Source organism: Aplysia californica, unplaced genomic scaffold (genome assembly GCF_000002075.1).
Source record: "Aplysia californica isolate F4 #8 unplaced genomic scaffold, AplCal3.0 scaffold01218, whole genome shotgun sequence".
Lineage (NCBI taxonomy): Eukaryota > Metazoa > Mollusca > Gastropoda > Aplysiida > Aplysiidae > Aplysia > Aplysia californica.
The window spans coordinates 16,960-39,393 of record NW_004798488.1 but is presented as its reverse complement, the minus strand read 5'-3'; the positions used below and the strand labels follow the sequence as shown (position 1 = coordinate 39,393).

The 22,434-nt window shown below is 38.2% G+C and overlaps 1 protein-coding gene across 2 annotated transcripts; it reads left to right on the top strand.

The window, feature by feature from the left end:
• The first annotated feature begins 124 nt into the window (after positions 1–124).
• On the top strand, positions 125–20,190 carry LOC101849582 (sodium/hydrogen exchanger 9B2). 2 transcript variants are annotated; one of them, XM_005112249.3, is made up of 11 exons: positions 125–250; positions 1,656–2,116; positions 6,185–6,272; positions 7,931–8,113; positions 10,795–10,970; positions 11,749–11,855; positions 12,529–12,693; positions 13,184–13,292; positions 13,845–13,981; positions 15,024–15,098; positions 17,165–18,840. In XM_005112249.3, exons 2-11 carry the CDS (start codon positions 1,699–1,701, stop codon positions 17,417–17,419), a joined length of 1,713 nt encoding a protein of 570 aa, XP_005112306.1. In that variant the 5' UTR covers positions 125–250; positions 1,656–1,698; the 3' UTR covers positions 17,420–18,840. The 2 variants fall into 2 exon arrangements, with proteins under 2 accessions (XP_005112306.1, XP_005112307.1); XM_005112250.3 differs by lacking the exon at positions 17,165–18,840 and adding an exon at positions 19,318–20,190 and having other exon boundaries at positions 128–250.
• Positions 20,191–22,434: the final 2,244 nt, after the last annotated feature.

Genomic DNA, 22,434 nt, shown 5'->3' with positions numbered 1-22,434 from the left:
CCACCCCTTTGCCCACTTCCCACTTCTCACACTGGGGGCCATTATCTCTCTCTCTCTTTCTTCCCTCCCCCTCCCCTCCCTTTTACACCTTATCGAGCCCTCGACCATTGACTTACTTCTTATCGCATTTCAAGGCTTGTCGCTGTTTGGGTCACTCGCTCTGCTAGATGATAATTTTTTATGATTCCTCAGAGGGTTTTTTTCTTTTAATTTGAAGTGGTTTGAATTCATCTGGATTTCCTCTTTACATGTAAGTGTTAGTATGTGAACCTAGTTTTACCTTTCTATCAGTGCAAAATAAAATAAAATTTTTTTAATCTAAACGTTTGTGGAATCAACTGAGGGTGAATTTTAGCTAATACGCTTTCTTTTGTTTTCAATATGTTGTTGTTGTTGTTCGTTGGGTCTTTTGCTGTTGGGTTATTTTACTTTTTTTTTTAGGGGTGGCAGTGGTCTTTTGAAGAGAGATTGTTTCATTGTCTTAAATATTTGTCTTTGACTTTCTACAGTGCCTTGAAATCATGTGAAATTCTTTTATAATTGATATTTTCCCTTTCTTAAAATCAGAGTAATTTATTGTAAATTGAATGGACCTACAGGAAACAAGTAGAAAATCTTAAGACCTTGTAGCAGTTAGTGTTTTCCCAACGCAGGCATTACTATTATTGGAAGAAAATGTTTGCTAACTGCAAAATCAATATATCCTCATGGATCATGTAACTGCAACTCAGATTTAATTTATAGGCCTTAGTATTTTTTTCCTCCTCTGTCTTGCCGAAAAGGCTGATAACAGCATGGCTAATTGTTTTTTGTTCTTGATTTTTTAAATTAATTTTTTTTTTCAGGGGTTTATTGTTGGGGGGACTGTGAATTTTTTGATTGGCAGGTAAAAGCTAACTCTTTTTTGGGGGGTTCTCACAAGTCATACGTGGTTATAATTTTATGAATTACCCTTAAACTTACGCTTCTCTCAAAGGCACGAACTGTACTGACAGTGTCATTCCCACGTCAGGTGGATCCTCCAATTCTTACTCAAATGAAGATGGATAGACAAAATTGTGGACTGGAGCTAGTTGTAATTGTAGATGTTTTACACCCCTACTGATGCTGTTTCAATCATTTAGGAGGCAGTCTAAGACCCTGCCTGTCAGTGCCAACCTGAACTCAGAGGGATGCAGTATCCCAGATGAAAGACAAAAGTACTCAATAAAAAAAAATCTCAGCACATATGAATTGAACTCAAGTCTTCTGCATGCGACAATGAAGAGCCTCTCTGCTACACCACAGATTCTGATCTAGTGCTTGTTCAATATTTTTGAACGATTTTATCTTTTGCCACCATCTGAAAGGAGGACACAAGAAAAGCGCACAAGTCAGTACATTTACTGTGCTATTTTAATAAATGGAGAAAAAGGGATCTCAAATGATTTCACTAGCTGTCTTAGAATGAAAGAAATATCATAATTATTATTATGACGATTGCTTTGTTTGTATTTTATCTGTTAACTAGTTTGCTCATATGATTTTTTCATGGCTAATTATAGGATTGCTTTTTTGTCTCTGGCATTTCTGTGTTAGTAATGTTTATATCATTTCGTTTGTTTCACTGAATATAATGCTATTTGAAATGGTATCTTTATGTCTGCTCTACCCAGGTCTGTAACGGTCAAGAAGTAAACTGTCAGCACTCCAGACAAGATGGTGGGCAGGAAGGATTTAAACGATGCAGGAGCTCATAACAGTAATAATGTAGAATTTGAAATGAATTCAGACCTTGACGGAGCAGGTTCCTCTGCCAATAGACCCCAAAAGTGTGCTGCTCTTCGTGAGTGCTACCAGTCATGCACCCGGCCGTGCCTCGCAGAGTCACACCCGCTCCCCGAGAATGCCAGCTGGCCCAGGAAGTGCTTCGACAACATTCTATGTCCCCCACACAGCAAAGCCGGGGCTGCCATCTTTGTGGCAATTGTCTTTGCTGCTGCGTGGACAACCGTCTACTCCATGACTGGAAAAGAGGCTTTGCCTGGCGGAAACCTTTTTGCCATGTTGATTCTTTTTATGGCCTGTTGGTGCGGAGGATATCTAGTTGGCTTGGTGCGTCTTCCTCCGTTGCTAGGTAAGAAGGAATTTTTAAAGGAAAAGATAAATTGCAATGTTTATTTTTTTGGAGAAAACTTTCAGCTGTCAGTGTCAATATACGTAAAGTGAATACAAATGTATGTATATGATATACTGTCTCAAAACTCATGTATGATCAGTCACACAAAAATATTATGTGTACACACATATACACGACCTCCATGCATATACATACTCTCTGTCTGTCTCTCTTGCTTTCTTTTTTTTCTCTCTCTTTCCCCCTGTCTTCTTCTGAATGATACACAATCGTATACACAAGCACACAGGCACGCACGCATGCGCTGAAAGTCTTCTCTGAAAAAATGAACACACACACACACACACACACACACACACACACACACACACACACACACACACACACACACACACACACACACACACACACACACACACACACACCTATAGTCACACATACTTACTGAATGAGTGAACAGGCTTTCTGTTGTTTACTCAGTACTTTATGAGTAGTCTTCCTTATTCAAGTATTTCAGGGGGGGGGGGGGGGACGCAGCAAGTATTTATGTTATTCTTTTCATTTAAAGCAATGGAACAGGCTGTCAGATATTGTTTACATGTGTTACATGACATTTGTAGTCGGAGCCCTGGCTGTGATTTTTCTCCGTGTTGTAACAGTCCAATAAATCAGACATCTTGATGGACGCATACTCCCATCATCAATCAGTTCTCCCCTGGTTGCCTGTCACTCTAGGCTTGCACCACACAAAGTGTAGTACTTAATCAATCTCTATTCGGTCTCTGCCTGCCCCACACTAACTCACTTCCTTATCCTGTCTTGTTCTCTGTTTATTTTGGTCAACAGAAACTTTTCCACAACTTGTTAGATATTTTTGTGTCCCTTTAATGACAACTGGAGGAAAATCGGGGGTTCAGTTTAAGGGCAATTTACTGATATGTCAATCAGGAATTTCCTTTTTCTGACTTTGTGTTCTTTTCTGATTTCTTTTTGTCCTCGTTTACCCCTTTTCACAAAGCAAAGTGATGCAGTGGTTTCAACTCACGCAATGATAACATTGTCTTGATGTAGAGGTTTTGAGTTTGAATCCCATGTCAGTCATGAGTTTCATTGCTCTCTGAAATTGGGTCAGTCCTGTGGCAGATAGACATTAAGGAGTAGATTCCACCCCATCCATTACAACCTGTGGAAAAGGTGTTAAATGTGACCACTTTCATAATAAAATCTGTTATTAGTTTGTTTGTTTTTCTCCCCATATCTTAGGCCAGTTATTCAAAAGTACTAAACCCCAAATTTTGAAATCACTTTCATTGCAGTTTGTTAATCTGTGGTATCGGTTGCATAATGTGCTCAAAAAGTGTTTTGTCAAAATTCAACTTCTGAATGTTTTAAAAAGTAACAAGTGATACACAAAGTAGGGACTATTGCTAAAATGGTAAACCAGTTTTTCTCTCTCGTGAAAAAGTTTGCTTTCTGGACTTAAAACATTTGCTTGCTGATGACATATTCTCTTTGTGTGTGCTTAAAGTAATCAGATGTATGTGTTGGTTTGTTAAACTACAGTCCTATGCTTTTTTTTCTTAGAGTTCATTGGACACTTGACATTGTTGATAAATTCCCCATCCATTACAGAAGTAATGTTGCTGTTCCCATTTTTTAACTTGCGAAGCTATCGTGAAAGACACATCATCATTTTGTAGGCCTACATGACAAGCATCAATACAATGGAGTCCACTTATAACGAGTCCTGAAATAACGAGAAGTCTGTTATAAAGACACTATTCTGAAACCCCGTTTTTTTCCCGTCTTTATCTTGTAAATCAAATACTGCTATACCGCAATCAGACAACCACGCGAGTCGGTTATAGCGGAATATTGCTGCTGCTGTGTGTAGCGCATAGGCCAATTATACATATAATGTAAAACCTCATAAATTGAGAAACTTGTTGGTGAACTAGCGAAACAAAGAATGGGAGAGCCCACGTGTGTCAACAATGGAGGCCGGAGCAAATGAACGAGGAGGGTGTGATATGTGCAGACAAGCAGAACGCATCGCGTGATTGGCCAGCCTAGTCTAGATTATCTAGGCCTACCATGCCTTTCACTTTTCCGATGCGCGGATGGAGAGGTCACAGAAATTTGATGGGATGGAGCGAATGTGTGACGTGCGCAAGAACAGCATAAGTACAGTAAGAACGTCAGAGGGACTCCTAGAATGGTTCGATATAACATCTGAAGTAAGACAAGGTTGTGTCCTATCACCACTACTATTTATCATATATATGGATAGAATTACAAAAGAGGCCAAAACAGAACCAGATGCTCTGAATGAATTACTCTTCGCTGATGACCAAAGCCTGGCACACAAAGATGAACGAAGTCTTCAACACCACACCACCAGATTAAACGAAGAATGTAACAACTAGGACATGAAGATCAACATCAACAAAACAGAGACAATGAAAGTAAGCAGAGAGCCAGAACCACTCAGGATACACATCAACAACAACAGTCTCAGACAGGTCCAAGAATTTAAGTACCTTGGAAGTATATTCACAGAGGATGGGCAACTGAACAGAGAAATTGAAACACGAGTACAAAAGGCCAATAATGTTAGTTACCAGCTTACTCCACTGCTGAAACATCCTAACATCCCCAAGACGACAAAACTCAAAATGCTCAACACCATATTCATCCCAACTCTCACTTATCAGTGCCAAACATGGACCACGGACAAGACATAACAAAGAATTACAACATGTGAAATGCGATGTCTTAGAAAAGCAATAAACAAGACCAGGCAAGACAAATTTAGAAACTCAGTAATCCGAGAAATGGTGGGCACAAATGATATCATGCATCACATCCAACACCAAAGAATCAAATGGTTCAGACATCTCCTATGATTACCAACACACCATCCAGCACAACGTGCCTACATCAAAAAATTTGATGGCAACAAGGCTAGAAGGCAACCAAGAAAGACCTGGATAGATGGAGTCAGGGAAACATTAACAACCCACGGCATCCCCTGACCCAAGCTCTCCGGCTGGCGACAGAGAGACGTCTCTTTCTTCTCGCGACACCCAAAAGGGTATAAGCGGTGGATAAAAGTAAAGTAAAAGTAAGTCATGGTTAGAGATCTAAAAAGTAGCCATTAGCAGTTGGCGTATGCCATTGCTTCCAGCTCAGCTTCTTTCCCGTCTGTCTGGTATTTTATTACCCCAATTTGCAAGTGTTCAAGTCTGTGTTTTAGGGCACTGATGTTAAAGACGTGACACTTTACACAATTAAGTGGAAAATGAAGAACTATATGTTCAGTTTTAGCAACTCAAATTTATTTCTTAAATTTTAAATTCCGAAAATTGCTATAAGAAAGTCAACCCAATGGATACAAACTGCATGTGATCATATTATTGGTAAGACGAAATAGGTCATCGACTCACTTGAAAAGATGGCTCTTTACATCCAAAAAATGTTACAGCTTGTTGAATTTCAAAGAAGAAGAAGAAGCTACTATTTTTGCCCGCTGTCCCACTTTTCTTAGCACTGTATATTGTGAACTTCCTCTTGCCCCCTTCCAACTTCTTCTCCTTCTTCTCCATCTTACTCATCGTACTCCACCCCCTCTAGCTCCTCCTTGTTCTTCTCCTCTTCTTGTTCTTCTTCCTCCTCCACCTCCAGCTCCATGTCCTCGGCTTGCTCCACTTCCTTCTCCTCCTCCTCCTCCTCCTCCTCCTCCTCTTCCCTTTTTTTGACCCTTTATTATTGTGGACCTCCTAATGTTGTTAATCAGTTACCTATCTGGGTCAATCAAACGAAAATAATGGGAAATGCAATGAAGTTGTGTTCCCTGTCTGTCTTCAGGAATGTTGCTTGTAGGAGGAGTCCTTGGAAATGCCCCATTTTCTCCTCTTGCTCCCCCTCCATCTCCTTTTCCTCCTCTTCGTCTTTTTTGACACTTTATTATTGTGGACTTTCTAATGTTGTTAATCAATTACCTATCTGGGTCAATCAAACCAAAATAATGGGAAATACAATGAAGTTGTGTTCCCTGTCTTTCTTCAGGAATGTTGCTAGTGGGAGGAGTCCTTGGAAATGCCCCTCATATCAATGTGGCCAGAGATATAGATCCTGTTTGGTCTTCTGGTTGCAGGTATGTGGTAAAGTAAAAATATCATATTAAAATAAGTCTTTGTTTCTGGTAACATTTATGCAAATGAAAGAAAATGTTATCTGTACAAAGTTGGCAAATTCTGAGGGAAAAACAGGTTTCCCATGTCTTACCTTTTGACGTAATTTGCTGCATCGTGTCTACATGTGAGTTTTGCTCTTGTAGCAAATTATGTCCACTTAAAAAAGGTATTAGGTTCATTAACTATGAGAGGTAAAGAGACATAGAGCTGGACTGGTATTTTCCAGACTCCTGATCCTGTAAAGCAGGCTTTGGCAAGTGTGTTTACTTCACAGGTGGGATTAAGGAATTTTAAGTATTTCAGGAGCCAAAGAAGGAGAAGGGGCTCTCATGGTCTAGAGATTAAGGTGTTAGCCTCTCATTCAAAGGTCCTGGGTTCAAATCCGGGTAATGTCGGAAAAATTTTCTGCTCTAAAATTATGTCCTTTCTCCTCCTTTCTTGCTCTCTAGAAATGTTCTGTCGTCTGCTTTCGTCTCATCTTTCTGCCCCCACCCCCTCACCTCCTTTGCTCCCCTTCTAGGCTTCTGACTTTCTGCAGCCTTTCTACTGCTACTCCTTGGCTCCTTACTGCTGTCTTTCTGCAACACCCCTGATCTTCTGGTAGGAAAATCTACACCTAGTCTTCTCGGACAAGGGCGAAAAACCTCAGAAAGCCTGTTTGCAAGTTGCGCATGCTAAAGATCTCTTGGTGGTCTAAAATCGATAAAAGTAGGCTTTGGTTGCCACCCGGCCAAAATTCAAAATTTCCTCCCAACAGAAAATATTAGGTGTGTCCCGCGCGCTCTTATGACCTTATGCAGTTGCGAGCGCCGTAAAACACTACCCCCCCCCCCCCCCAAAAAAAAGCAGAAAATTGAGTAGCATCAGTTTGAAGTGTCCGAGCTCTCAAAAGAGAGATTAAAACTGACACATTAGATCTTTTGTTTCCAGCTGTGGCAGGAAAACTATTACTTTTAATTTTCAAGACAGACAAAATTTGTAGTTATTAATTCTCAACTCACTGCGGACCACATTCATTAATAGTTGCAAGGTCGACTCATGGGATGGACTGAATTTAGGTAGTTTTTTGTCCATGCCCGCTGTTAAAGAAGCTCTTCTAAGGTTGGCCTCACTGCCCCTGATGCTATCATTATTATGATATTGGACTTTTCGGAGAACTTTGTATAACTTCGAATTTCTTCTAGGGCGGAATTTCCATTGTTCAACAGAGCCTTTCGCTTGAAACTGTGGAAAGAGATTGAACTAAATAAAAATTTGGTTTGAGTTTTTTTTTTGTTAAACACAGGTTTGAACCAAAGGTATAAATCCTCTGAAACAAAACCTAAGATGAATTTAAATTTCTTATTGTGGAGGAAACAAAAACATTTTCTAGGATATTTTATCTTCTCATTACACTGTTTCTGACAATGAGGATGCTTTGTCAGCACAATGATGCAAAAATTTGGTCTTTTATATTTATTACAATTACAATCCCTTTGTGATGGGTATCGGCTCTCTTCTAATCAAATTAAAAGGAAAAAAAGGAAATCAATGAACGCAATCTATTACAAAGACCGATGCTGGATTTCAGATACAAAGATTTTGGCCGATAAACTCATTCTTCTTTTTCTTTCTCCAGACAGATTGCTTTAACCATCATCCTAATTCGTGCGGGCCTTGGGCTGGATCCGAAGGCACTCAAGAAACTTTCCTTTGTGGTGGTGAGGCTGGCATTCAGCCCGTGTCTTGTTGAGACCATCGTTGACGGCATCGCGTCACACCTCATCCTTGGACTTCCGTGGTCTTGGGGATTTATGCTTGGGTTAGTTTCCGTTTAAGTGTTTGTTGCTGGGAATTGGTTTTAGACTATTTTGTGTGTCCAGTCTATGATTCTATGATAGTGTCATGTCAGGCTACCTTACCTGTGCTATGTGCTGCTCTAGGGTGAATGCTACACATGTTCAAAATATTGGTGCAGATGGATAGAGCGCACCTATGATATGCACTAGTTCTCTTTTTTCCCTCTGTAGTTTCATCTATCTTGCCTAGTCTAATGGGCCGTTATTGTGTCAGTGTGCTACTCTTTGCTCAAACCTAACTGAAATATTGTTTGGGCAACATCAAAGAAAACAATTTGGTGCTAGAAAAGTTGAAACTGAATGTTGTGACTTTTTTCATATTTCATTGATGGTGTTGTGGAAGGCTTCAGTCCTTGAGTCAATCTATATTTTTTCCAGCAGTTTCTTCAGGCCTGAGAGCTAGTTGCATGCATCGCTTTGAAATCTTCAAACATTTCATTATGCTGTTTTAATAGTTCTCCACCATCAAGAGATAAGTAAAATTACTGAAAGTAAAACGGTGGTATTGCCTTCTATTTTATTTTTGGAAACCATTAAATCTACAATAAGCAAATCATTGACTGAGATTGCCTGACGTCAGTTATGAAAAGAATTGTAAATACAGTCAAACCTGTGTAAGACGGCCACCCATTGTCAAGGAGAAAAGTGGCTGTATAAGACAGGTGGCCGTCTTAGGCAGGACTGATCAAGATGAAGAAAACAAACCCCATTCCCAATCGAAAGTAGCCGCATTATTGTTGGTTTTGTATTTTGTTTGTTATTTTTTATTTTGTCGCTCATTTTGTGCAAGGATGACAATAAAACGAAATGTGTCAGACAAGGAGGATCCGAGTGCTATGGTAAAACAAACATATGGGTCGCCACCACTCGAAGAACGAGGGACGCTTCTGTCACAAGTTCATGTTGACGGCCATTGTTACTTTGTTACAGACTGGGTAAACAGTGACCACTCATCTCACTTACGATTTGTGTATGAGTTCTGGGCGGGGCTTATGGGTTATGAGGGATCACACGATTCCCTCACCAGCAGCTGGAAATTGGTAGATCTACCTCTATTGGTCAACAGTGGGAGGGGCCTACGCAACATGATCGGTTGGAGGGACTACCTAACAACAACAGCAGGTGATTAGATTATGACGGCTCGCCCACAACGCCAGGGGTCAATGCACAATTTATGACAAATCATAATGGAGTCACTAAGCGTGGCCGTCTAAGACAGGTGTTATTGCTCAGTGTGATAGGAGTTGTGTGTTAAAATATGGTGGCTGCGGCCGCGTTGGACAGGTGCCCGTTTTACACAGTTAAATTATATAGAAAAAACGGGAAATGGAAAGTGGCCGTTTGTACAGGTGGCCGTCTTATAGAGGTGGCCGTCAGGGCAGGTTCGACTGTAGTTACTATAATCTATTACTTTTATATATACATTCAAAATGGTTTTGTAATTTTATTGGGAGTTTTGACTACAGTGGAAACCTGATATAACAGGTATGGTGGGAGTTGAGAAAATGTCCTGTTATATCCAATCCCTGTTAAATCAGAAATGCAAGGAAAGTAAGCATTTGTGGACTAATCCAGCTGTATTTATTCATGGGTAGTTTCCCTTGCCACAAGTACCCACGAACAGGGGTTTTGGCACCGACTTTCTCCTTGCCTCCTTAAACCACATCAGAAGAGCTTGGTCCACAGCATCTGCATCGGGTAGTCTCATCTTCTTTCGATCCAGAGCAAACTTTCCATTGGAGTATGCTCCCACTATCTTCTCTCTATCCTTGATAATGGTGTAAATTTTGTCAACAGCCTGTATTATTTCATATATTTTGTCAATTGAAAGGCATTTTCTCTTGCGCTTGACATCGTTGGTGGCCATAATGAAAGAAGTAGGCTTAGATCTAGGCCGAGCGGTCGTCCACAGAGTGCGTTAAGCTTAGATCTACACATGTACTGTTGTCAGTGAACAGTCACAGTGTGGTGTGGTGCATGCATGTGTGCTTTGAACTGCGAAAGAGCTCTATGCATGGCCAGATTTGGCCTTGCGACAGGCCTGCGCATGACACATTATGTGTGCGTGTTGCTAGGTTTCGGGCAAGATCAAGGTCTGCAGCATACCGCAGTCCTCTCTCGCTTCACAAGCTGCATGTGCATGCAGTGGCATGGCTTGCATGGGCTTGCTCCATCACTGCATTACTCTGTCTGTCTGTCTGTCTGTCTGTCTGTCTGTCTGTCTGTCTGTCTGTCTGTCTGTCTGTCTGTCTGTCTGTCTCTCTCTCTCTCTCTCTCTCTCTCTCTCTCTCTTTCTCTCTCTCTCTCTCTCTCTCTCTCTCTCTCTCTCTCTCTCTCTCTCTCTCTCTCTCTCTCTCTCCTCTCTCTCTCTTTTTACACATTGTTAATGAGCCTTTGTCCCTGCTATAACTGGATGGGCTCCGATGAGGCCCTGTTATTGCCGATAACTTTTAATAGAGACAAAGAGTAGAAAAAAATGGGGATTTTAAAAAATCCCTGTTATTACCGGATCCCTGTTATTACCGGGCCTGTTATATATGGTTTCCACTGTACATTTAAAAATTATGATAGCATTTCATCTTGAATGGAAGTTTTAAATTATCATTTCTAACATATTATTTCGCTTGTTTCTTCTCTTGGGCAGTTTTGTCATTGCAGCGGTGTCCCCTGCTGTGGTTGTGCCATCCCTTCTGAGCTTGTCAGAGAGAGGCTATGGGGTGGACAAAGGTATCCCCACACTTGTCATTGCTGCTGCTAGCATAGACGATGTGCTTGCCATTACTGGCTTTGGGGTCTTGCTTGGCATTTCTTTCTCAAGTGGTAAGAATATGTGTAAATTTCCTTTACAGTGTTGTAAGATAACTTACACATTTATATGTTGAAGATTTGGCCTACTAACTTTCAGGATCGTTCATAATAAGCAATTTATCATGACAAATATGCTGGACATTTGCGCAGGTAAAGTTGCTTTCTTTTCAATGAGGTCCTCTTGAAATGGATGTTCCATTTTTTAGAAGTTTATGTATTGAAAACCTACCTTTAAATATATGTTAGTATAATAATATATACATATTGAAATGCATTTTTTTTTTTTGCTAGTTGTCTTGTCACTCTCAGTGTTGTTCATGGTCTTCTCATAGTATTCTGTAACAGAACCTTCATAGTCAACCTAGTACTTTTCAAAGATTTTTTTGGACATGCTAATGCTTCTGTTCATTCAATAGTTATATTGTACTTTGTGGAAGTCCACACACTGCTGGATTCACAAGAATAACCCAACCTTTTAAGTTGTGGCCCCCTGAGCCTACAGGATCCATGCCCCTGTGCTCCTTATAAACAACTGTCAGGCTTTGACCATCCCATGCTGAGACAACCATTTGGTTTGTTAAACATAATGCATAGTGTATTTTGAGGGGTGCACTCAGATCTGGAGGTGCAAAATATATAGACAGTTTTAGTGATTTTGTTTTCTTTTTTAGAGTAGTTGTAATGCAATAAATATAGTGAAATTCTCATTTTGCCAGTGGAATACTGTTGTACTATTTTTTTAAATGCTGTGTATTTTTATTTGAACCATTGTTTTTTTGTTTTGTTTCAGGAAACATTGTGTGGACCTTATTCAAAGGTCCCATTGAAGCTATAGTTGGTGTGCTGTATGGCATTGTCGGAGGCTATATCATTTGGTACATCCCACAGAAATCTAGTGTAAGAGACATATCTTTTTGTTTGTGTTCATGCCTTTGAAATGTGTCATTTAGTATCTAGTAGAGTGACAGGTTTCAGCAAAAGCAAACATATGATTCATAAGCAAATATTTGTGAACTGATCATTACGGAGCACTATTTTGAAAAGGGTGTATATGAAGTTCTCATGTGATTCAGTTTCTTTTTTTTCTTCAGTGTATGACATACAAATGGATTAATACAGTTCATATTTGTTATATATAGAAATAGTAATTATGACATACAAATGGATTAATACAGTTCATATTTGTTATATATAGAAATAGTAATTTAAGCAATTTTCTCTGTTTCTGTGATACTCATCTATAGATACTACTAGTTTGAGAAGAATTCACTACAAGAAGCATTAATAACAACCATCTCACAGGAAATATTTTTCTTTGGCTATTGGCAGTGTTCTATAAATCAGAATTTCTGTGGCCCAGCTTGTCAGTCATATCTTTTTGGTTAATGTGTGTTTGTTTTAGGAAACTGAGATTTCTAGGTAATTTTGTGTGTCAAAGACTGCCTGTAAAAAATTATTCTGTAAAAATCATAATCAAGTGTTTTTGTGTTAAAGAACAAATGTAGATTTTTAAACTGAAAGACGCAGCTCAGACAGTGCTTGATTTTTTTTTTTGATTTTTTTTTTTCAGAAACATCTGATCCTGTTCCGATCCACTTTACTTTTGCTCTTGTGTATGATGGCCATATTTGGTAGCAAAATTCTGGACTGGTCTGGGGCTGGACCTCTGGCTGCCCTGTCTCTGCCGTTTGTGGCTGCACTGAAGTGGCGCAAAGAGTATGCGGAGGGTGTGAAGGTAACAAGACTGATGATGGTATCAGATGCGAGGGGTGGGGGGGCAGGTGGTGGTTAAGTGACCTCGGAGGCTGGGGTTGAAGGAGCATGGAGATGCAGTTGTGAGGACATGCATCGACTTTGGATGGGGGGGGGGGGGGGGGGGGGGGAGAGGCTGAATGACTTTTGAATTAAAGGGGGTTGTGGTCCCCTTGAAATCAATTTTAGTAGGATTTCATTTTTTGAATATTTGAACTTATTTGCTGAATCTTTTGATTAAATCTCATCATATGCAGATTTGATCAAGAAAATGATGCTGGAATTGATCTTTTGAATTTCAGCAAAAGTGAGACCTGGCTACATGAGATATTGGGCTTACTGTGCTCTCCTTATTATAGAGTTTGACTTTGTATTTCAAATTTTTTCAGTTTTGTCCGTATTTATTCCTTATCATTTTTTCAATTCATTTGCAACTTTTCAAGTACTGTACATATTTTGTTTATATCTCTAAGAATCCTATTGAAGACGTTGTGGGTGTTCTTTGGATGATTTTCCAACCCTTGCTTTTCGGGCTCATTGGTGCTGAGGTCGATATATCCAGTCTGGATGGTGACACTGTGGGTATGTTTGTTCTTTTGTTTCTATGTACAAAGGTAATACTTTTCTAGTAAATTTTAATACTTTACTTTAGTTTAAAACTGGTAAATTTCCGTTTATATAAAAAATATGTTTTAGCCTTTGAAAATATATGGAAATAATGCGGGGTTGTTTTTATTCAGCAGTGATGAAAGAAGGTGAAATTTTTCAGCTTGTTGTCATATTAAATCATTTCATGAATTTGGAGGGTTTGTAATGGCTTAAACTGTACTCTTTTTTTTATGAGACCATGACCATGACAGTACATTATGTGTTACACTGTATTAACTCATTGAAGAAGTCTTGAATATGCTTTTGGTACGGTCACCAAACTTTACACCATGACTGATCAGATGCATTTCACGAATGGCACTTATTATTTTCAGTCTTTAAAAAAAATTTTGTTGCCCCAAGTTATACCATTTTGAATGTTTTAGAAAAACTCAGAATTGTAGTGGACTTATTTATCATAGTAGACCTATATGAATCTGACACTTCTGGCAGTACAAAGTCAATAAGCCAACATGTATGTTTCAGGTCTGGGTATAGCTGTTCTAGCTATAGGACTGAGTCTACGTGTTGTCGTGTCCTTCCTGGCTGTGTTTGGCACCGACCTTAACCTGAAGGAAAGGTTTTTCATACCATTTGCCTGGCTGCCTAAAGCTACAGTGCAGGTAACTAACATGGGTATAGTCTCTAAAGACTTTCGTTGATATGTTACTTCAATGTGTAGTGTCTCATTTTTGTCAAAAAGGGATTGGGGGGGGATACAGTTTTCTTTAAAACTTAAAAAAAACCTTTCATCTTAATAATGCTTGGCTTTTTTTTAACTTGTTCAAGAAAATAATGTCATAGTTCCATGAGTAGGAATACACTGATGGAAGATAGAAAATGAATTGTTCCAAAAAGTGAACAAATGATTCTGATTCATTTTCATTTCAGAATGTTCATATGTTCAAGAATTCAATATCTGCAGTGGAACTTAACTGTTCATATATGATTTTAAAAAGCAAATGATAACTACATCAACTTCCTGTGATTACATTGCATAATGTGCTTTAGTTTCTGTTTTAGGGTCCGTGAACTTTGGCTTTAGCCACTCCCTTTTTTTGCTTTTGGAATTAATTTAATGATGTTCTAATTCAATTCCGATTCTTCATGTTTCCTCTGGATTGTTGATCACATTTTATCTGAATTCGTCAAGTAGGGCCTATTTTGTAGTTTGATTCCACTTTTGGGGTTGGTTGTAGGTGTAGTCATGCCTCCTTTTTTTATGTATGTATTTATGTATTGTCTTTTTTTTCCTAACTTTTTTTATCTCTCACCATTTTTATTTAATGTTGCTGCTGTTTCCATTTATGATTTATCCAGCGTGCCTTTTTGATATTTACCATAAGTGGGTTGGGCTATAAAAATAGTATGCTGTCTTATTAGCAGGAGCATAGCTTCCATGCTGGTTGGGTACCGTACTTATTATTCATACACTACGAGCTCTCTGGCATGGGGTGCGGAGGGCGGAAGTCCTCATTTCTTTGTACTTGCATTATCTTTTGTCCTGCTTTGTTTTATCCTGATCTGTCGACTGGGGGTATGTTCTAACAAGAATGTACCCTGAAATTCATCGGTGTCTTGCTGTTGAAATAACCTGTTGGTCTAGTAGGGTGTAATACTCGTACAAAAAAATAGTAAAGTGGAAATGTCTGATGTTGTCAACAGGCTGCTGTGGGTGCTGTTGCCTTGGATACAGCAAAAGCAAAAGGTGATGTTGAGCTGGAGGCCTTGGGAAAACAGGTACGTTTTTTTCCTGACTTATTGTCTGCTTAGTCTGGACTACCCTTTGAGCTTATGTTCACTGAAAACTCATAAAGAGAAATGCAAGTAATGGGAGCATGGCATTGGTATCCCTATTCTTGCCTCTCTGCTTGTTGAATTGAGCTCTGATGTGGACTGCTCCTTCTAGTTCTCTTGTTTGATTCCATTGTCTTATTCTTTTTGTTTGGACTTTGGCAATTACTTTACTGTCTCACTTTAGAACTTCATCTTTACAGCCTTTTGTAACTTCTGAGTATTGTTTTTGTTATCTTTGGCCCTTTTAATCACTGTTGAAAGGACATGATTTTCTTTAACTGGAACAACTTCAATATTCAAATTAAAAAGTAAAAGTAGAAGTCTTTCTTCTACAAATTTGCAGAGTTATGTTTTTCTTCATAATGTCCTCGGGGTCTTTTTGTAGATTGCCTTGCGAGGTCAACTTTGTTCAGGCAACTAGAACTACACTGTGGGTGGATGAAAGATGCCACTGATTGGTTCTGTTGTTTTTTTCTTTCCTTCCCATGTTTCTGTCAGGTAGTCTTACTCTCTACCTGCTCTGAATGACCATTATTGTGTTGCGGCACTTCTCTTCACTAAAAAAACACACCATTAAATAGGGGTACTATTTTCTGAAAATTGTCTAAATTGTCAAACAGAAGTTGAAGATATTTTAATTTTTGTTGCATGTAAGGACAGTGGGATGATTGGGGTGTTGGGTCAATATATTTTCTAACCATACCATCCAGTATGTCCTGGAAATCTTACTACCTCTACTTGACCTCCTTAAGTAGTAAGACAACTCCTTTCAGCTAGAAGCCATTTTGATAATGTGTCGTTGTGGAGTAGGCTTACATGATTTTAATGTTTGAACCATCAGGGAAAATTTTGTTTGTTGTTTATGTGCTAATGTAATTGTTAGACATTTGTGTACCATAGGGAGAGGGTTATGTATATTATACGTTCAAGCGTATAAATGACGTTTTCGAGAAGATCTGCAAATTTGTAATTTTTAAGCTATTTCTTTGTGGTACTCGATTAAATGGTGGATTTGTTTTTACTCTAGCTCCACTTTTGAAGAATGTGTTAATTCTTTGGATCCCTATACCTCACTTTAGTTGGTAACTGATGTAGCCAGATAGTCAGATAATATGGATTTTTATGCATAATTCATTGACTAAAAAAAAAAAATGTTGTGTCTTGATTTGTTTGGTTGTGGGTTGTTTTTTTCGTTAATGTATATTGAGTAATTTGCTCTACAAAAAGTGGTTGACATGTATTCATCTTATGAAAGTAGAATTTAAGGCATTTAAATCTTACATTTTTAACTACCGTATTTTATTTCCCTGGACAATTCCTGTCCACAAAAGCTGTCTTTTCTTTTACACTGGTCATTGACGTTTGCCTTGTGCCAAGCCAGTATTTTGGTTTTGAATCTATGATTTACACTCTGCATCACTTGTATTGCGTCATCATAATATCTTTACCAGTGTAAATAGAAAATTTCCGCTTTGTCAATGATGATGAAAAGGAATCAGCAGCTCATCTTCTGTGTGTTTCATTATAATACATAAAGTAAAGCACATTTCAGATTTCTTCGGTCAAGAAAAGTATCCATCTTTCTCTAACAGTACTTTGTAAAATTCGTTATATATTTTAGATGCACCCTCGCTTTTTGAAGTTATCAAGTTGTTTCTGTAATATTTTTCCGGAAAGGTCAGATAGTTGAACATGTTTTAAGATAATACCAATAACTCCATATACCCAAGAATTGACGAGAGCCTGATTCCACAATTGTCGTGACTCATATGAAGACAGCAGCAAATAAATATGACTTTCTCTGAATGGAATGTTGCTAACAGGACATCAATGGGCAAATCTATTGTGCTGTTGTGTGTATATATATATATATATATTATGGTGATGGATGCCCCTTGTTAATAAAGGCCTGTAATGCCTGGTGATGGAATCTCCTTTGCACAAGAGACATATAACCTGACCTGTAAATTACCTTCTCCTTTACCTGTGGTTTACTGCCGACTGTCTAGGTGCTGATGATGGCTGTGCTGGTTATTTTGATCACCGCTCCTATCGGAGCAGTCGGCATCGCATTGGCCGGGCCACGCCTACTGAAACACACCCCACGCTTCAACCTAGAGGTCAAAGCTGCAGAGGATGACAGAGTAGGACGAGCGGCGAAGCCAGATGGTAATGGTGACCTTGAGTCAGCAAGCAGGCGACGGAACGGTGGAGAGCCGGCTGATTCAGATTCGCTTTTGGATAAGAGAGAAGCTACAGTTTGAGCACAAGAACAAAGTTTGGGGTTGCCTGTCATTTGATGCAAGAGGTGCCATCGCTTTGGAAATTTGTGGAATTTTTTGTAGATTGAATTCTCTTCCAGATTTTTGTTTCTTTTATAGTGATAGAAATCCCGAATTTCCTGAATTTCGGAAATCTGGGATGTTTTTCGAGACTTTTGGTTGTTATATTTTCCGTAATGAATGTGATGTCAATGCTATTTTTTGTGTCGACAGTCTAGTTAATGTTCTCAAGAATGGCGTAGAAATCGTGCCCCCAAAAAGTAATCATTCTGCATCAGATAAGCAGACCTGAGAACCAAGTACCAAGTTTTCTGAAAGCAATGTATTCATATTCTTTGACAATGCTTGAATTTCACTTATTGAAAAAGGTCTGGGAGAAGAAAATAATTAAACTGACTTCTTCTGATTGACTTCCTTTCCTGTTCAACAGTGTTTCATGGTGAAGCTGAATAAGGGTGTGGAAATTCTTCAGTCTGATCATTTTAATTTGTTCTGCTTATTATTTCTTTTTATTCTGATATGTGTTTATGACGGTTTTGTCTTACTTTCAGGGTTTAGTGTAAGAAAAATATTATAAATTTGTGTGGTATTGATACAGGGTACTTAGTTATTTTATTTGACTGGACTCGTGGATGTTGCTTATCATCCTGTTTCTTTAATGTTTGGTCAGGTTAAGATGAATATCACATGTTTACGGGTTTATTTTCTCAGTCCACTGATTAAGTGAACACATATGAACATTTTTCATACGTGTTCATAATAGTATCTTAAACATTGTTATGTTTTTGTTCTGATGCTCTTGCAAGGGTAATTAATAGATTTATGTCTAATTCTTTAAAAATGAAATGATTATCAAGAGGAAAGATCAAAGAGATAAAAACTTAAACTTGTTATTGTCTTCCAATGAGCAAAATTAACAAAATCTATATTATTTATCTAGTCGAGTTCATGGTGCTGTTTAATGCACAAGCAATTGTTTTTGTATAGGATTACTCTTTTTTTTCTTACTTGAGCTTGTATGTATTTTGACTCTTTTTACCCTCTTTGACATTGACATGTATTTCAGGGTTTCCGTATATATATATATATATATTTATGCAATGTGCAGCGATAAGTGCATACTGAACAGAAAAACGGCTCAGAATTATTTTGTTTGTACAAGAATACCTCCAACAATTTTGTCTGCTCAACGAATTCGCCCTGTCCAGTTTTGAAAATCAAAGTAGGCCTACTAGTCAAGTTATCATGACATCATTTTCTTTTTAATCCTACTATCATAAGAGTTGTTTTAGCCGTAATCAAAGAATCAAAGCTCTTGTACACTTTTGTTTTTGTGTAATTTGTAACGAAAATTTTGTCTCTGTCAAGGTTTTTATAACCGAATAAAGATGTTTGTTTAACAAATGAAAAGTGTTGTTGCTTATCTCACTGTATTGTTGTGGGTGTATATAAGAATATATGATACAATGTAGGTATTTTATATTGAGTCACCTTCCAAATTTTTTTAGTCAGAGATCTTTAAACAAGTGTATATATGTTCTATTAAAAAGGAAGCTTGATAAAAAACATCCTTGCTTGGTTTGTCTGCGGAGCTTTGAATATAATTTGGCTGGAATGATTGAATTAAAATGAAATGTATTTGTGTTCATACTTTTTATTTGCATCTTGTGTGTGTATGTGCATTCATGTGTGCGCTTCTTTTCATATTCTCAGATGTTCTTGCATATATATATATATCACAAAGGAAAGTTGTTTTGCATTCAGTTCCTTGATTTTTATTTTACCTACTAATCTATGAATCTCACTCCCACAGTGGTAATGCTTTTCATGTGTCTGTAAATTGTCACTGAACCCTTTGATCTGTTTATTCCTTGCTTCAGATTCTCAATCTGGCCGTGCTCTCCATCCTCCTCACGGCCCCGCTTGGCGCCGCCCTTATCGCAGTTCTGGGGCCCATGTTGTTAAACAAGAGGGAGACTGCCAAAGCAAACTCGTCGCTTGCCAGAAGTGTTAATGACAGTGACAGAGATCGGAATGTGGAGGAAGCCTTGCTGGAGGAAGAGAATGATGCAGAGTCTGGAAATATTAGATTGGAGATGACACCGACAGTCACCTGAGCGGCCAAATGTGTTTGAATTGAGTTTTGTTGGCATTCAAATTTTGATGTTAGCACCTTGAGCCACACTGTGCATCAACTTGTGTAGGTCTCAAGTTTATTTTGGTCTTCAGTTTGACGACTCCATGAGATTTTGACTAAGGCAGCTTGACCCACAAAATATTTATTGCGTTTTTGCGGATTTAAGATGAAATGTGTGTTGTTTCAGTGACAGATTAATGTTGTCTTATTCTATGCTCAAATAATGCGAAACTATATCACTGACATTGCAAACAGTCACAGTGCCCAACAATCTCAAACTTTTACGGACAAAAAGATTTTGATTTAGCTTAGGTCTATCCATTTTTGTATCATGCTTTAATACAGGAAGTCAAACTAGCTAACCATATTGTGTCAATGTACTCAAGCAAGATGATTTCCATTTTGTCCTTGCCCTTACATTTACGGCCTTTTGGAATATCGCTGTAAAAGATATATAAGATGTATAAATTTCACAATGAAAATTCTGTTCTGTTGAAGCTAATGAATATTTTGGCAGGTTAAATTTTTGCTTCCTCTTGGTCAAACTATTCACACTTTGAAAATGAAGAATCAGTTTTGTTTAAATTGGTAATGGATTACAAAAAGCAAAAAAAAACCCACCTGTATAAAAGTTAAAATTGTATGCAACAAATTATAATATAAAAAGTGACTGTGTTTTTGATGTCTCTTTTCCTTTCCTAATGATATGACATATGTAGTGATAGCTACTAATGGCTCTGCTTCAGGGCATGCTGTAGATAATTTTTAATATCTCTTTTTTTTTCTAAATAGGTAGGCTAATTATGAAAAGGTTGTACTTTATTTAGAAAGTGTACCTCATCACTGCCATTTTGTGAACTGCTACGATTTAAAAATCAAATCTGGTTCCCAGATGTGAAGTGGTGAAGAAAGGGACTTCCCATGTGCATTTTTTTAAACCACTTACCAGAGATAGTTTCTGGTTACTGCTTTTTAAAAAAAATCTTCCATTGTTGGGAAATGATGTGATGATTATATTCAGGGCCTCTAGTCTTTCATTTTCAAATAATAAATTATATCTCTATTTTTGTAATTGAACTTCAAAATATGTGTTTAAAAAAGGCTTGAATGTAGATACGTTTCCAAGAAAGTAAGGACCACTGCCCCAGGCAAGTTCTTCATTGTTATGAGTTCAAGTTTTTGAAAAAGTTGGGATAGATCTAGTCTACACAGTGAATCTAGAAACTTTTTTTTTAATGGTTTGAAGGTACTTTTAAGAATTATTTTGTTTTGGTGTGATTTGTTACCCTTTTGTGGAAATGTTATTTCAAACTGTGAAACTTGAATATATATAACAAAGTCATCGGTTCCAGCCTTCACATTAGTTGAAGTAACTAAGTTGGGTTAAACTCACATGAGCTTTTTTTTTTTCGATAATGATAGGTACATCTGTTCGAGTCACAGTGTGAGCATAAAGGGAAAACCCAGTGGTGCTCCAAAGTGCTTTCTTTGAATGGTCAGTTACTTCTTTTGGCACAATTCCAAGATCTAGACAGTACAGTCAGGTTTGCGGAAGGTTCATGTTTTGTATTTCTTTGTGAACAACACCATAATTTACAAGTGCTGTATCAATATTTTCCCAGTACAGGTGTTCATTATCTCTTCAGTTTACGTGTTTCTTGGTCTTCGGCTGTTCTTGACAGAGAGCTTGTTGTGCCTGTTGCACCATCGTATTCACCACAAAATCCCCTATTTTTTCCTCCCTTTTTTTGACTTCATGTATGTGTGTTAGTGTTACAACGGGGTGGAATCAGGCGCTCGTCAATTTTGGGGCATATAGAGTTCCTGGTATCATCTTAAAGGTTGTTCGTTTTTCTTGATTTCAATGAAAAAAATACCGATCTCCCTCGTAGAAGCCAAGATAGTTGCTATTGAAGGAGATAAGGGTTGCCTAGTTTCAGGTGTAAAACTATGGAGATAATGGCCACCAAAGTTTGGTAACTTCCATAGATTGAGAGTCCTTTGGAAATAAAAATTTAGTTTTTGTGCCTTTAACCAATGCTTTTCAGTAAAATCCACATTAAGATGTGTTTTAAATAGGTCATACTCATAGAAAGTGTTGAGCCAAAAAAAAGAAAATTGTAATTTTGTAAAGAAAAATTTGACTCACTGATGAAAAAATGCCGTTTTCTTTTCTCTAATTATTTTAACGAGCGCCTGATTTCACAACAATGCCTCACTACATATATACAGAGCTATTAGGTTCCAACTAAGAGTAATTTCTATCTCTTGAACATTATATTGAATGTGTTCTAGACTAATCTTGAAAACTAGGTTAATTAATTTACTTTAATGCCATAGTATACAATGTTTTGACTAGATCCACCAGCTGTTTGATTCAACTGATTTGCCCACAGCTCAATATGTAAATCTATACCTGCAACTGTTCAGTAGTTGGGCAAAAAATTTATAACTGCACCTCCTTTGACGATCCATGCCAAGCCCAGGCTGCCTCCCTCACACACAAACGCATACTTAGGCTCCTCTGTCACACGATACAAATGTATCAACATATGTTGGCGTAAAAGAAGGCTTCCAATTGGTGGCGCAAGATGGCTGTAAAGTGTATCATGACTTTTTATTGTCCAGATCCTGGTACATTCGTTTTATGTTTCACCATGTACATTTACACACACACACACACGCAGGCACGCGCGCGCACACACACACACGCACACACACACAGATATGCAACAAAAGTTTGTAATGACCCACAGAGCATGATGATCCATATTCCCTTTGAATAGAGTAGACAAGGTTAGTTGTGGAAGAAAATGCATAGAGCCACTTCAGCATGGGCTGTTCATTCTACAGGCATCTT

Bases quoted from the DNA above. Each gene is read 5' to 3' on its own strand.
- LOC101849582 (XM_005112249.3), top strand. From the start codon at position 1,699: ATGGTGGGCAGGAAGGATTTAAACGATGCAGGAGCTCATAACAGTAAT. The intron at 6,273-7,930 runs GTATGTGGTAAA...TTCTTTCTCCAG, and splicing joins GTTTGGTCTTCTGGTTGCAG to ACAGATTGCTTTAACCATCA. The intron at 15,099-17,164 runs GTACGTTTTTTT...CCGACTGTCTAG, and splicing joins TGGAGGCCTTGGGAAAACAG to GTGCTGATGATGGCTGTGCT.